We start from the raw sequence: 17,448 nt of genomic DNA, 5'->3' as shown, positions 1-17,448 counted from the left end.
AATGAAATGAGTCTGTCACTTCAAGGAAAATATATGACACTATTGACAATGGTGAAATATATATTTCAAATTAAAATTAGAATTTTTGAAAACTTGTAAGCACTTATGTTCATGATAAGACTGGGATGGCAGCTTCTGAAAACTTAAACACCTTTCTGATGAGGTTGGAGGTGATATTAACAAACATGAATTAGAATATTCAATGAAATGTATCATCATTTTGAAAATCTGTGACCAGTATCTTCCAATGATCAATGCACGATGCTACACCATCTTTCAAACAGCAAGAGAGACAAATGGTAGTACAGAAAGTTCACTAATATGGTTTTAGATTTCACATGGCAACTAACCTTCAAGAAACCTCCACTTCAGATTTTTGGTATAGTATTAAAGAAGAATATCACAATTATCTGAAAAGGTTATTAAAATTCTCCTCCATTTTTCAACTACATATATGTGTGAGGATTTTCTTCATATACTTCAACTTAAAGGACATACCACAACAGATTGAATGCAGAAGCAAACATGAAAATCCAACTGTCTTCCATTAAGTCAGAAATTAAAGATATCTGCAAAATGTAAAACAATGTTGATCTTCTAATTTATTTTGATTTGGAAAATACAATTATTTTTCATAAAAACATGCTATACTGGATTTATTATTGTTATTTTAAGTGAATAAACAAATATTTTTTGAATTTCTCAATTTTTATTTCTAACAATGTATATATAAGTAGATATAATTTATGTAAACAATAGCTCTTTGGGGTTCTCAATAATTTTCAGGGTTGTAATGGGGTCTTGAGATCACAAAGTTTGAGAACTACTACTCTAGAGATGATAAGATATATCCTTAACTTTTCACAGTCTGTTAATATCATACCACCTGACAGAAAATGTAAGAAATTTGCAACCATATGGATGCATTTATTGCCTGTCCTTTATTCTGTAGTTGCTATGGTTGTTATATATACTATATAGAGAATTATATATGTACATATGTAAGCCTCACATTATAAGTTTTGCTTTGCCCAGTCATATTTCTTTTTTAGAAATTAAGAAATTATATTTACCCACATATTTACTATTTCCTGTGTTCTTCATTCCTTCCTGGACAGATGAAATTCAAGCTGACTTTATTTCCCTTCAGTCTGTAGAATTTTCTTAACATTTCTTGTAATTCAGGTCTGTTGGTAACTAACCCTCTTAGTTCTATTGGAAGATGCTTTTATTTTTCATCATTCTTTATATTCTCTATATTTTGATTGGATTTGATTGATTTATATTCTTTATATTTTGATTGGATATAGATTTCAGAGTTAACCACATTTTTCCTTCAGCATGTAAAAGATGTTTCCACATCTTCTGGCCTCCTTTATTTCTGATGAGAAGTAGTTGATCATTTGAATCAATGTTCTTTTATCTATGTGTCAGTTTTCTCTGTTCTCAAGATTTACTTTTTATTTTTGGTTTTAAGCACTTTGATTAATAATGAACCTAGGCAATGATCTTTTCTTTCTTTTCTTTTCTTTCTTTTCTTTTTCTTTCTTTTTTTTTCTTTCTTTTCTTTTTCTTTCTTTTTTTTTCTTTCTTTTTTAATATTTTCTTTATATTTATCCTGATTGGGGTTGCTGAACTTCATAAAATTGTAAATTTATGTCTTTCATCAAAAGCGGAAAATTTCAATCATTATTTCTTCAAATATTTTTTCCAATGTCATTTTCTCTTTTCCTTTGGGGATTCCCCTAACACATACTTAGGTCCTGAGATTCTGTTCATTTTATTATCATCTTCCCCTCACCCTCCTCTGTTTTTCAAATTGGATACTTTGTTGTTTTAAGTTCATTGACTTTTTCTTCTTTCATCTCCTATCTGCTGTTAAGCCCAACTGATGACTTTTTAATTTTAAATATTGTGCTTCTTAATTCTTCAATTTCTTTTAATAGTTTTTATTTCTCCTAAGATTTCTATTGACTTATTTATCAAAGCATATTTTCCTTGAGCATATTTAAGCATACTATAAAATCTCTGTCTGATATGGTGAACATCTAAGTCATCTGGAAGGGAGATTGCCTCCAATGATTGCTTTTTGAGCATGAGTTGTATTTTTCCTGTTTCCTCATATACCCAATAACCTTGAATTGTATTCTGGACCTTGTGAATGATGTATTTTAAAGAGTCTGGATTCTGTTATACTCTTCTGAAAGTACTTATTTTTCTTTTCTTTTTTTTTTTTAAGCAAAAATTAACTTTGCTAGACTCAAATACCAAACTACCCCTAAGCATGGAGAGCTGAAATATCCTTAACTGTGGCTCTTGAATTCTGTCCTGCTAATGTGTAGTTTAGGTATTAGATTATAATTAGGCTGAATTTATCATCAAAATTTGTGTCTTCCTCTCTCTGGCTGTCTTCTTCCTGAAATTCCCCACTCACTTTCCATATGTGGTAATTACTTGAATTTTGTCTTCTGATTCTTCAGGCAAGTAAAACAGAGGTTTTCTCTTCAAGTTTTGGCTGCCCCATGGATGAGAACTTCCCTCAGGCTAGAAGCTGTAAAAAACAGGAAACTTACTCAGTGTCATTTCCTTCTTCTAAGTGGTTGTTCTCCAGTGCCTTCAGTGCTTTTTATATTTTGTCCAGAATTTATCACTGCTATCTGTGGAAGGTTTGTCCAATAGAAGCTTCTAAGTCATTACCAGAAGCAAAATCCTACATATATTTTTTTGAAATCATCTCACAAATGCTATTTCCATTTTGAAATTAAAATACCAAACTAAGCATCAACAATAAGAAAACAAAGGAATAGCAATTAGTAAATTAAAAAATATACAGTTGAAAAAAATATACAGTTGATCCTTGAACAACAGGTTTGAACTGTATGGGTCTACTTAAACACAGATTTTTTTGTTTTAATATTATATAGTATTGTAAATATATTTTCTCTTCCTTGTGATTTTTTAAAAAGATTATTTATTTATTAGAGAGAGAGAGAGAGAGAGCGTGCACACAAGTGAGAGCACAAGCAAGGGGGAGGGTCAGAGGGAGCAAGAGAAGCAGACTTCCTGCTGAGCAAGGAGGCCCAATTTGGTGCTTAATCCCAGGACCCCAGGATAATGACCTGAGCCAAAGACAGTTAAACAACTGAGCCACGTGGGCACCCCTTCCTTATGATTTTCTTAATAACATTTCCCCCTCTAGTTTACTTTATTATAGCAGTATATAATACATATACAAAGTATGTGTTTAACTGTTTATATTATTGGTAAGGCTTCTACTCAATAGTAGGTTATTAATAGTTAAATTTTGGGGGAGTCAGTGTGTCCACTATACTTAAAAAATACAATGATATTATTAGATGTTTTGGGGGAGCCAAAATTATATGTGGATTTTAATTTTTAAAAAAGATTTATTTATTTATTTGAAAGATACAATGAGTGGAGGAAGAGGCAGAGGGAGAGGGAGAGAGAATCTCAAGCAGATTCCTCGCTGAGCATGGATCCCCTACATGGGGTTCAATCCCAGGACCCTGAGATCATGACCTGAACCAAAATCAAGAGTCAGCCACTTAACCAACTGAGCCACCCAGGCACCCATTTGCACATGGATTTTAAACCGTGCAGTGGGTAGTGCCCCCAATCCCTTTGTTGTTCAAGGGTCAAGTGAATTTTGATGATTATAAACTCTGAAGAGTTTCAAAAATAGTTTCATGTTGCAAAGACCATGAAATTAGATCTCTGGCTCCTATGGATTTTTAAAAATGGGACAAGTATGTGGTGGAAGTAACATAATAGGAAGTAAGACTTGGGGTATAAAAGAACTGGAAAAATGAAGGGAGTAAAGTAAAGAAGTGCCTCATCTTAAGATGATAGAGTAAATCCTTATAATTCAGGAGAGAAATTAGAGCAAAATATTGGGAAGGTGGTAATCATATCTATTACAAAGGATGGTGCAGCCTCTATTTCTCTGCCATCGTGCTCCCCAAATTTGGGTTAAATCATATTTCAGGATGGTGGAAGAAAGACACTCATAGTATTTTAGACTATTTCTTTATGGCTTAAATTACCACAAAACACTGCTTTGGTCTTAGAGGATCAGTTCGTCTGTATGAAAGATCAGAAATATCAGTGAAATCGAAAGTCACTGTGTCTCTGCAAGATGTTGATGCTGTTTTCTATTCCAATATATTAAATTAATATGCATAAAGGGTTGAGTGAACATTGGACAGAAAGGTTTACATAGTAATTAAAACTTAGGAATTCAGGAGAGAGAGAGAGAGAATCCATTATTTGCAAATGGCTGGCTGGGCTGGGAGATAAGCTGATCTGATATTAAGTATCAGACAATGATTCCTTTTACACTCTTACCTAGATATAATATTGAGCATATCCCTGACCAGAGATATAAACCTAAAAGCTTAACTTTTATTCCCACCTTGTCTTTGAGTGGTCTTTTATACAGATAATACCAACCTGTCATTACAGGGAGTAAACATCAACATTAGTTTATTTATTTATTTATTTAAAGATTTAAAGATTTATTTATTTATTTATGATAGAGAGAGAGAGAGAGAGAGAGAGAGGCAGAGACACGGGAGGAGGGAGAAGCAGGCTCCATGCCGGGAGCCTGACTCGGGACTCGATCCTGGGACTTCAGGACCGCGCCCTGGGCCAAAGGCAGGCGCTAAACCGCTGAGCCACCCAGGGATCCCTCAACATTAGTTTAAAAATTTTTGTGCTGGTAAGTTATTTTGTCCATTAAAAATGGTATATATTCTATGTTCTTTTTTTATGTTCTATGTTATTATAAATATTCTTATTTTTCTGAAATGGAAAGGAATATTAGAATAAAAATAATTTTATCAGTATGCATTTTATTTATTTTTTAGAAGATTTATTTGAGAGAGAGAGCATGAGTGCAAGCTGGGGGCAGGGGTAAATGGAGAGAGAGAGAGTCTTTTTTTTTTTTTAAGATTTTATCCATTTATTCATGAGAGAGAGAGAGAGAGAGAGAGAGAGAGAGGCAGAAACATAGGCAGAGGGAGAAGCAGGCTTCATTCAGGAAGCCCCATTTGGGACTTGATCCCGGGACACTGGGATCATGCCCTAAGCTGAAGGCAGACGCTCAACCACTGAGCCGTCCAGGAGTCAAGAGGGAGAGAGTCTTAAGTAGACTCCACCCTGAGCCCAAAGCCCAGAGCCTGGAGCCCAGAGCCCAATGAGGGCTCGATCTCATCACCCTAAGATCACAACCTGAGCCAAAATAAAGAGCTGGACATTAAACCAACTGTCCCACCTAGGAGCCCCATCATTATGCATTTTAATGATAAATAATAATTTAATAATGTTAAGTTATAATTCTGACAAAAATTAAATAAATTCAAATGTAGCACAGAAATCATAGAAATGAAGGCAAAGAAAACAGCAATAAAAAAACCTAATGGGAGACCAATATTAACACACAATCATGTCAATAAATATTAACTGTTTACCATATAAAGGATTTGTAAAAAAAAAAAAAAAAAAAAAGACCCAACAACTCTATCTTGTTTAAACTAATGAGACACACTTAAAATGTTTGCAATAGATAAAAAGTTAAGATAGCATCATATTTCATGACCATGCAAATAAAGAAAAAAGTTGTAATAAAAGATACAGCACATTTCAGAACAAAAATACCTATGATTAAAAATGCCATTACATAATTTCAGTAGTATTTGTTCTAAAAATTTGAAAGGGAAGCTAGTTAAAAATTAGATAACATGTAACCTGTTAGACTTCAACCCTTATCAAAATCTGTGTGGAATGGTACATAAATTAGGTGGAGTCACATTAAAATTAAAATTAAATATTTAAAGAGAAATTCATTTCTTCAATGATTCTTATTTTTTTCTGGATCTCTGTTCCTTTTGAGGATTGATTACGTATATAGGACCTCTCTCTAGATAAATTTTGCCAACAATTTCAGATATTCAAGAACTTCCCAAAAGTACATTACCATTCCTTAGTACATGTTAGATCATAATAGCTAATATTTATAAGCATTTCTCAAATGCTAGGCATTATACTAATGCCTTACATAAAATTTCACTTAATCCTTAGATTAATTAGAAGATACTATTCTTACTCTAATAGCATAGAGTTTTAAGATATACTATATCTAAATATATCTAATATTTAGATATACTATATATATCTATACTGTACAGTATATATATCTAAAACTACATACCTAAAAACTCTATATAACCTATCAGATCAACACTATCATTATTTTCATTTTACAGATCAGCTGAGTGAAGCTTAGAGATACTGTTACTTGTCTAATGCCACATAGCCAGTAAACAGGAGATGAGATTTATGGTCTTATTTCTTTGATCTCAGGTTTCCGGCTCTTCATCACTATGATACATTGTCTCTCACTAAGGCCTTTCCAAATTAATTAAAATTAATATATCTGAAAAAAGATATAAACATATCCAAAGATATAATCCAATATCATATTTTTTATTTATACCACCCTCATTCACCAAGGAGAATTTGAAGTAGTTACAGAGAAGAATACAAAATAAAAAAATATACAGGAATATGTATGTGTGTGATGGTGATGGGGAATAAAAAAATGAAATATAACTAGAGATAGAGCCAGAACCCAAAGTGGATATCATAAGGTCATCTATGATTGATATAGAGGTGAGCCACATATTTGCTTCTGAATGGCATAGTGGCCAGAGAAAAGAAGGATTTAATCAATATTGTTTTACCTGGTACTGAGCTGGAGAAAAAGATATTTTCTGCACAACACTGTGTAGACAATATCCTCAAGAACATTACACAATAGTGGCTTTCAAGATAAATGTTTCTTACATATTTCTTAGTACAGGCCAAAGCATGATGTCAAAGTATAGGTTAGAACAGACAATTAATTCTATCCATGGTACAATGTAATCTTAAGTATAAAACGTCTGGACTGGACTAAAGATAAAATGTAGAATAGATAGGGAGATGGAAAGACTAGACATTTCTTCAGGTAACCTTTCTGGAATGAAGCTTTTGAATTTAACAGTTGAGAGTTTATTTCAAGAACCTGGAGTACAGAAATTCTATATTGTGTAGTAGGCCAGATTTATATGCATAGACAGTCAAACAGAGGGTAAAACTGATAACTTCTCAGGAAGGTCAGGGGACCTGAATAGGATTAGATGTCTGAATTTTAGACTTTCCACCAAAATAAGTTGAAGGAAGACCCTATATTTAAAGACAATATCTAATTCACATTGATGTGTAAATATGTAATGTTGGAGTCATGACTGAAATTGAAACAGAATGTTTTCTTTGTTTTTGTTAAATAAGAATGTTGGTACTATATAACATGATTATGGAAAGCTGCCAAAGCAGTACTAGAGAAAACATATTGCTGTAAATATCTTATTAGTTTACAAAATAATAAATTATGTATCTATATAAGAACATAGACAAAGAACAAAGTAAAAACCTTAAATATGTAAGAAAATTTAAAAATTAAAGAGAAGAAATAAACTATTAAAATTGACAACTAATATATTTTTTAAAGATTTTATTCATTTATTCATAAGAGACACACAGAGAGAAACAGAGGCAGAGACACAGGCAGAGGGAGAAGCAGGTTCCATGCAGGGAGCCCCACGCGGGACTCGATCCCGGGACTCCAGGATCACACCCTGGGCCAAAGGCAGGCGCCAAACCACTGAGCAACCCAGGGATCCTCAAAATTGATAACTAATATTTAAAAACCTTGTTAGAGTTGCTACTTTGAAAAAGAGAACTAATACACAGCACTGTGCTAGCTGCTAACTGAATAAAAATAAGTTTTTTATAGAGAATTCAGATAGTTATTTCTAAATTTTATTTTGGAAGCAAGGAGGAAGGAATCAAATTAAGTTCATTAAAAGGGGAAACATTAGAGTTATGCCTTCAAAGTTTGGTTAAGATGATGGCAACAGGTATAGAGCCCCGGGTAGAGGAGAGACATTTCTGGAAAATGAAACAGCCTAAGGATATAGAGACAGGAAAGAATATTGTATGCCATTTAGAAATAAGGTAGGTAAGATTTAATTGAAACAAATCATGGAAGATCTCATTAAGAAGGAATGAAGAATAAAAAGAAAAACAGAAGACCAAAGTTTGAGCTTTAAGGAAATGTTCTTAGGGACAGTAGGAAGCAAAGTTGGTTTGAACGTGGAAGAGGTAGGTGTTCAACCTATATTTGTCGACTGAATGAAAGAAATGGCTATTCCTGTACAGAGGTCAAACAATAAAAATGGGCCTAGTGATTTCACTAGGAGAACATGAAAGCAAGATGATGTACTCTTTGAATATATAACTTTATAACCTAGTTAGGAAGACCAAGAACTACATAATAGTACAATGTCATACAAATAATCTAGTGTTTCATATTATGTTTACCTTTAAAATTGAAGTATGTTTTAAGCATGTCTCTCTGTAATGTTCCTAGAGAATTCTGAATCCACACACTTTTTAAATGTAAGACTTCTACAATTATACTAATAAAAAAGTCAATACCTTTTATATGATAGGGGAAGATGTTTAAAATAATTCTGGAGGAGTTATCAGATTAGATTTTCCTTTTAGATTGGAAACTTTACTATATTCACAGAAATATCTATTTCAAAGCAAATAAACCAAAACTTTAAAAGTTGTTAGATATCCAGAGAGGAAGCCTTTTAAATTCAACCACATCTATTTATCTGTTTATCACTAGATAAGCACAAGGTATGAATGTTATGGTGATATTATTACATTAAGTGGAGATGCTATTGCTACACCAAAGATTATATACTGTAACAGTGACATTATCATTTTTAACACTTACACTGAAGCCAGAATTAGCAAAAACATTTACATTTTGGGAACTTTTTAGAACATAAATGGAATAAAATAATTTTCTAGGTAAGATTAATAGGTTTGAAAGTCTCTCTCTCTGTATATATATTTTTGTTTCTATTTCTATATTTATCCTGCATTCTACTGACACATGTTTAAAAAATAAAATTAAAGTCTCTTCCTAAATTTAAAGGACAAGTTGGTTACCATACATTTAATTAAAGCACCTTACTTCACTAGGATTATATGAGAGATGACAATACAGAAGTCTAACTATATTTCAGAGAACTGTTCTGTTTAAGACACTATCTTGCTTACCTTCTGTGAATAGATAATGATACCAAATTAAAGCAAGCTTGTGTGTGTATAAATCACACCCCCAAATCTACACATCTATACCACACACCTAGTGCCATATATCACTGTGATGACTGATTCACTGCTCAACAACATGGTCAATCGATTGTAGAAACTTCTATTGTTCTTTGTTAATAGGTTAGCATTGGCCTCTGTTTGCTGATCCAAAGTATAAGGAAAGGCAGAAGCAAGGCATTTATAAATTTAATTACATGATTAGTTGTTTCAAAATAATTGTGTCTTCATATTATGAGGTGAAGTAACATTTTCTGAATCCTGATACAAATAAACACCATCTTAGACATATGATACCTTAACACTGCTAACCCAAAGGTATGTAGACATAATCTGATAAATTTGTTTAATGGCAATATTGCCACCCTTACTGACGAAATCTTAAGTTGTTAGTGTGGCTTTATATATTAGACCATTTATAATATATTCATGTAAATCCTGGTTTCTTTCATTTATCCTCCTATGCAGAGGATATAAGTCACAGAAAATAACAGTATGTTCAATACAAACTTTTAAAAAAACTATTACTTAGGGCCAAGTTTTGAATGCCTTTTAATGTCTTGTGACCATTCTTTCAAACTCAAAAATGTACCTTACATTCAGAATATGTTTTAAAAAAACATAAGCTTTCCATTAAAATATGCTTCACAGGATGAGGATTTGAAGTTAGATTCTCAGGTGTAAATATAAGAAATATACTTACCTTTGATTCGAGGTAGACATTTGCTGATGACATTTTTGTAATTTTGCATATGTAACTAACTAAAGAGATGGCACAAAGAATAAACAGACTATCATTAATTAATGCTCGAACAAACACAGTCCATTTCAACTGATTTTCTGGGACATCTCCGTGGACTAACATTGCACAAGTCAAGTTCACCACTAAAAAAAGAAGGCTTGCCAATATAAAGCCCAAATGCAACAGAATTCTGAAAGAAAAAAAATAAATTTATTAGATGTTTATATACTAATGAGACTAGATTTAATTCTGAATTAGTGTGTTACTTCAGATACAATAATAATACCTTCAGTTTAAAATCTTTATAATTTCATTTAAATACAAATTTAATAATGACTCAGAGTTACTTGGGATATCTTTGCTATTATGGAATTAATATCTAAGCAATTTAAAAATGGCATTAGGTTTTAAAACATTAATTTAAGGATAATCACATGTGGACTTGAACTTAGTTGTCCATGCCAGGAAGAATAATATAAGATTATTTTAATACTAATTAAAGTAATCCTGTACTTTTCATTTTTTAAAAAAAGATTTTATTTATTTATTCATGAGAAACAGAGAGAGAGAAGCAGAGACAGAGGCAGAGGGAGAAGCAGGCTCCATGCAAGGAGCCCGATGTGGGACTCAATCCCCAGACCACAGGATCATGTCCTAAGCCAAAGGCAGATGCTCAACCGCTGAGCCACCCAGTCAGGCATCCCTACTTTTCATTTTTATAACTACTAAACATATGTTCATTTACCTTTCCATTCTAAGAATTACCAGGCTTTTATAATCTGCTTGGAAAATTAATAAACTCTATCTAAATTTAAATTGATCACTAACATTAGTTTTAAGAGGTTAAGGGAAATGTGTTTTAAATAATGTTCAACTTTTATGATCTTCTGACTATCCATAGTAACCATTACTTTCAAACATCACCAAAGAAGAACATAGGTACAGTATATGTAGAGTTTCAAGCACCTCATTGATACCTCAGCTTCTTATAAAGTTATACTTACTATGCATACAGAGCAACTCTGAAAATGAAATGCCTTAACTGTAGCTCCCTAAGAAAAATGAGATCACTGCATAAAGTGATCTTACCTTTCAGGTAAGCTGTAGATATTTGTATTAAGTAGCTGTAACAGCTATCTATTCCCAGTTCAAATATGTTTATAACCTAAATTAATATGAGCCAGAAATTTATTTGGCATCCTCATATCTTCTATTTTGGGTCACTTTCAAGAGTGGAAATCATAAAATGTTGTCGACCTTTGGAAATAGTTTATAAGAGGTTAATTGAAGGTAATGTGTAATCTATAACAAGCAATCTTTGTTAAGTGTACAAAGTATAAAGATTTTAGTTGGTGAAGTTTATATCTTAATATTCTCTTCAGATTACATAAGTAATAATATGTAATTTAAAACCCAAAAGGGACCTTGAAGTTATTCATATAACCAGGGGAGTCCAAGATTTAGAGAGGCTAAATGAGTTGCACGGTCAACAAGTTAGTGGGAGAATTGGTCTGAAACCCAAATTTCTGACTCCCCAGCTTAGCATTCTCATTTTTGAGGTTAATCAGTACTGAAACATTCCTTAATTCATGGAACTATTCTATACATGCTTGCCCCAAACAGTAAAATCTAACTTTAGTATGTGTGGGCCCTATGAAACTATATCTCACATCTAAAGCAGCACAGTAGCAGAGCAGCAAAAGAAGGTGTTAAGCAGCAATATGGCTGAAGGAGGAGAACTGTGGTTACTCAATTCATTTCCCATGTGCTAATCTAACTACTGGACTTCCTATAAAACTACTACAGCACCTTCAACTACCATGCCCTTCTACCTTGAGAAGTCTATTGTGAAAAAAATTAGATCTTGCTACTCATGAAACTTACTTGTGTTTGTCAAGTTCAGTGGCACATCTGACTTTACATATAACCTATAAAGAAAGTATAGAAAAAGGTTTTGAAAAAACACTTGTAATATAGTATTCATAAACTTGTTTTGACTTTGTGTTTCAAGTGATACAACTACAAATAATATGTTCCAAATAACATTAGATCAGTAAATTCAAATATTAACATCTGAACTACCATGAAGCAAAATAAGCAGGTTTCCAAAGGCTTAAGTCAGTAATAACTTTCTTTGTTATAGTCTTAAATTTAAATTTCTATCTTTAAAATTTTAAGCAGAATAAATGAAACATTTATTGAACTTTTATTATGAGCCAGACATTGTGCTGGATAGCTTACCACCTAAACTTCATTATATTACTTACATTTTGTCTTAAAATGGAACTACTTACTTAAAAATGAATATGGCTGAATGTTCTTCAAAGATTATTTTTCAAGGGAATAGAAGGGAAGGAAGAAAAGGGTAGGAAATATCAGAAAGGGAGACAGAACATAAAGACTCCTAACTCTGGGAAACGAACTAGGGGTGGTGGAAGGGGAGGAGGGTGGGGGGTGGGGGTGAATGGGTGATGGGCACTGAGGGGGGCACTTGACAGGATGAGCACTGGGTGTTATTTTGTATGTTGGCAAATTGAACACCAACAAAAAATAAATTTATTAAAAAAAGATTATTTTTCCCTAAGATGAAATGAAGTAGTAAAAGGAAACAAGGGACCAAAAAAAATGAACACAAAGATAATGAGCATATATATTTAGTAAACTTTCTTCCTTCACAAAGCCTTGCAAAGGGTAAGTTCTCAAATACTTGTTGAATAAAATGAACATGGTAAATTCTGAGAGCATAGTGTGGAAGGTCTTAATTTCTTACTAGTGAATTTGGACTTTATTTATTTAGATAATGAGAAGACACTGACGTTTGTTTGCTTGTTTAAAGATTTTATTTATTTATTCATTCACAAGAGACACAGAGAGAAAGAGAGAGAGAGAGAGAGAGGCAGGGACACAGGCAGAGAGAGAAGCAGGGTGCATGCAGGAAGCCCGATGTGGGACTTGATTCTGGGACTCCAGGATCACGCCCTGGACCAAATGCAGGCTCTAAACCGCTGAGCCACCCAGGGATCCCCAATACTGAAGTTTTTTATGTAGACACTCCAAAATATGAAATTTCATTAATCTGGCATCAATGCACAGGCTAGTACAGAGGAAATTTGGGCAAGGAGAGGAGTAAAAAGACTAGTTATAGGACTATTTAGATAAGGTATTAACTTTGGGGGCATGGAAAGAGTCAAGTATAAAACAGTATAAAGAAAAATAGTATAAGTACTCAATAACTTACTAATTTTATTCAAGCTTTTATTGAGCATACATTATGAAAGGTGCTGTGGATTCATAAATATAGTAACTTTCTACTCCCAAGAAGCTCAGTGTACTGAAGAAATAGATAAACCACTTATTCTGATACTTTGTGGTATCAATGCAAAAGATGCTATCACCTCATCTAAGAAGGGAGAAAGACTAATTCAGTCCAAGAAATGGTGTGAGGTAAGGAGAAAGGGGAAAGACTGTGTAGTCAGGGGGGACTTCTCAGGAAATCACATTTAAGCCAGAACCAAGTTATGAAGGGCAAATTAGGTAAATTTGGTGTTAGGTAAATGCTCAGGCAAAGATAGTAGCTTATGCATGTACCCATATCTGTGTATTTTGGTAACCCAGAAGCTAGATGTGATACAGGCATCTAAAATATTATCCTATTAATTTCCTAATCATTCTCAGATATATCCATTTTCTCTGTCTCCACTACTAAGGTACATATTACAACACCTTTTTATTTGGTCTCTCTGCTTCCATTCTTTACTCCATTTATATCTTTAGAAGGTAAGGGTTCATTTTACTACTTTTTCTTTATTCTCACCTGTCTACATTTAATTTTAATTATTCTTATTTTATAAATTGTACTAAAATATGTATAACACAAAACTCACCACTTAACCATTTTTATTTTTTTCACTTAACCATTTTTAAAATATATTTTTTTATTCATTTGAGAGTGTGCATGTGCCTCTGTGCATGTGTGTGCATGCATGTGCAGGAGGGAGGGGCAAAAGGAGAGGGAGAAGCAGACTTCCAGCTGAGCAGAAGGCCTGACAGCCAATCCTGGGGCCTTGAGATTATGACCTGAGCCAAAGGCAGATACTTAACTGACTGAGGCACCCAGGCACCCTTTAATCATTAAAAAAAAACCTTACATATTTATTTTATAGAGAGAGAGGGGGAGAGAAAGGGCAGCACAGTGAGAGAGGGAGAGAGAAACTTAAACACTCTATGCTGAGCTTGGAGTCCAACATGGGAGATCTCATGACCCTGAGAACATGACCTGGAATGAAACCAAGAGTCAGGTGCTTAACCAACTATGCTACCCAGGTGCCCCCCATTTAACCATTTTTAAGTGTATAGTTAAACTTCATAAAGTATATTCACATTGTTGTGTACACCGTCATTATCATCCATCTCCAGAACTTTTTCATCCTCCTAAACTAAAACTCTGTATTCATTAAACAATAACTCCTAATTCCTCCCTCCTCCAGCACCTGACAACCACCATTCTACCTTCTGTCTGTGAATTTGACTATTCTAGTAACCTCATATAACGGGAATCATACAATAATTGTTCTTTTGTGATTGGCTTATATCACTTAGCATAATGTCGTCAAAGTTCATCCATGTTATAACTCATGTCACATTTTCCTTTTCTTTTAAAGCTGAATAAGATTCCACTGTATGTATACATCATATTTTGCTTATCTGTTCTTCCATCAATGGACACTTGAGTAGCTTCCACCTTTTTGGTATTGTGAGTAATGCTGCTATAAACAATATATTCTACACATGAACTTGTTTTTATATGATTAAAAAAATCATTTGACAGTAAATTGTATGTATGTGTGTTGCTTCTTTAACCCTAAATATGTAATTCAATGTATACTTCCTTAAAAAATAAAATTCTCTTATGTGACTACAATATAATTACAAAAATTATAAAATTGAATATTGATATAATACTATTATCTAATTTCCAGACCTTATTTAGATTTCGCCTTTTGTTCCAATAATGCCATTTATGGGAGGAAAAAATACCAGGATTATGTGCTAATTTGTGAATATAACCTCCTTTAATTTTCAGTTTTTCCCTTTGTATTTACAGTGATTTTGTAGATGCTTCTCAGTTTGAATTTGTCTGTTTTTTCATAATTAGATTCAGGATATGCATTTTGGTAGGAATACCACAGAAATGATGGTGCTATGTTCTTCTCAGTGAATTACATCAGGAGTTTCATGGTGTTGATTTGTCCCATTCTTGTGATACTTTGAGCAATTGGTTAAGGTAGTGTCTACCAAGTTTCTCCACTAAGTTAGCATTTTTCTCATTGTAATGAGTACCACATGGAGAAATATTTACAATATAAATATCTTCTGTTATTCAAACTTTCATCCATTTGTTTTGGCATCTATTGTCTGAATATATATTTCTTAAAATGGAGCATTTTCATTTTAAAAAGTAAATCTGATACTGTTCCAGGACAAAGCTCACACTCCTTTCGACATAACAGGTCTTTCATCATCCCACCCTACCTTCCCATTACTTCATCTTTTTATCCCATCTTCAATCTCATGGTCTGGTCATTTTGGATTATTTACAACTCTTCAAATAAGGGATTCAGTTTCACAACTCTGTGCTTTCCTGTGTGTTTTTACTTTACCTGAAATCAGCTTTCTGGGTCATATAACAAATTCCAACTCATCCTTCAAGACTTTACTCAAGTGTCATCTCTTATACTGTCACCTTAAGTGACTTAGGAAAAGAAACACCACTCTGTATCCTTGCTTTACTAGTCACATTTTATGGCATTTATTTACATTTTTATTTCCCTCTTAAGAGAGACCATAACTTACTCATATTTATAGCTCCAGTGCCTAGCATAATGCTTGGTTCATAGTAAGTTTTCAGAAAATGTTGGAATAAATGAGCAGTGGGTTTAGGTTAAAGCAAGTATTCTGATATGTGAAATACAACACAAGTTGAAATTGGAGGGGCAAGCAGTTGCTCAGTCACGGAAGCCTTGTAGAAAAAGGCTAAAGAATTAGTCTTTAACTCCCACAAATTCTGTAATACGATTTTATGTTTGAGTGATTTCTTAGGTAAAGTGGTGAAAATGGATTAGAATGGTGGGAAGAACTCTAGTTAATAAATACTGTTGAATTTGAGTGAGTCTACTCAACCACCTTTTCAGGTTATGAATCTAAAGACTTAAATGTGAGGACCTGAAAACATAAAAATCCCAGAAGAAAGCACAGGTAGTAATTTCTCTGACATTAGCCATAGCTACATTTTTCTAGCTGTATCTCCTCAGACAAGGGAAACAAAAGCAAAAATAAACTATTGAGACCACATCAAAATAAAAAGCTTCTGTATAACAAATGAAACCATCAACAAAACAAAAAGGCAATCTACTGAATGGAAGAAGACATTTGCAATTGATACATCCAATATATGAACTTCTACAACTCAACACCAGCAAAACCAAATAATCTAATTAAAAATGAACAGAAGACATGAAAAGACATTTCTCCAAAGAACACACACAGATGGCCAACATACACATGAAAAGATGCTCAACATCACTCATCCATTAGGGAAATGCAAATCGAAATCACAATGAGGTATCACCTTGCACCTGTCAGAATGCCTAAAATCAAAACCACAAGAAACAACAAATCTTGGTGAGATGTGGGATAAAAGGAACCCTTTGTGCAACATTGGTGGGAATGCAAACTGGTATGGCCACTATGGAAATCAGGATGGATGTTCCTCAAAAAATTAAAAGTAAAAAAAATAAATAAAAGTAGAATTACCATATGATCTAGTAATGTCATTACTGGGTATTTATCCAAAGAATATGAAAACACTAATATTAAAAGATATATGCACTTCTATGTTTACTGTAGCATTATTTACGATAGCCAAGACATGGAATCAACCCAAGGATCCATTGATAGATGAATGGATAAAGAAGATGTGGTATATGTATATAATGGAAAATTACTCTGCCATAGAAAACAATGAAATCTTGCCATTTGCAATAACATGGATGGATCTAGAGGGTATTCAGCTAAGTGAAATGTTTCAGAGAAAGACAAATACCATTTCACTCACTGTGGAATCTAAGAAACAAAACAAATGAACAAAGAAAAAAAGAAACAAACAAAAAAAGACTCTCAGAGAAAATACAGAGAACAAATTAGTGGTTGCCAGAGGGAAGGTGAGTGGAAGGATGGATGAAATATAAGAGTACACTTATTGTAATGAGTAGTGAGTAATGTACAGAATTGTTGAATCACTACATTGTACACTTGAAACCAGGATAACACTGTACATAGTTATACTGGATAAAAAAGAAAAGAATGTCATATAAATGGAATTATACAGTATATAACCTTTTGGAATTGGATTTTTTCACTCACCATGATTCTTTGGAGATGCATGTAGATTGCTA

At 33.2% G+C, this 17,448-nt stretch overlaps 1 protein-coding gene across 1 annotated transcript in view; it reads right to left on the bottom strand.

The window, feature by feature from the left end:
• The window catches only part of GPR137C (G protein-coupled receptor 137C), a 64,971-nt gene that overhangs the window by 15,426 nt on the left and 32,097 nt on the right, over positions 1-17,448 (bottom strand). The window contains exons 2-3 of the mRNA XM_072838571.1: positions 11,879-11,922; positions 9,956-10,184 (exon numbers count right to left, since the gene is read on the bottom strand). Of these exons, the coding sequence (XP_072694672.1) occupies positions 9,956-10,184; positions 11,879-11,922 (273 nt within the window). The remainder of the gene's footprint in view (positions 1-9,955; positions 10,185-11,878; positions 11,923-17,448) is intronic.

The sequence above is a fragment of the Canis lupus genome, chromosome 9, assembly GCF_048164855.1.
Source record: "Canis lupus baileyi chromosome 9, mCanLup2.hap1, whole genome shotgun sequence".
NCBI classification, from domain to species: domain Eukaryota; kingdom Metazoa; phylum Chordata; class Mammalia; order Carnivora; family Canidae; genus Canis; species Canis lupus.
This window is presented reverse-complemented; position numbering and strand designations above follow the sequence as displayed.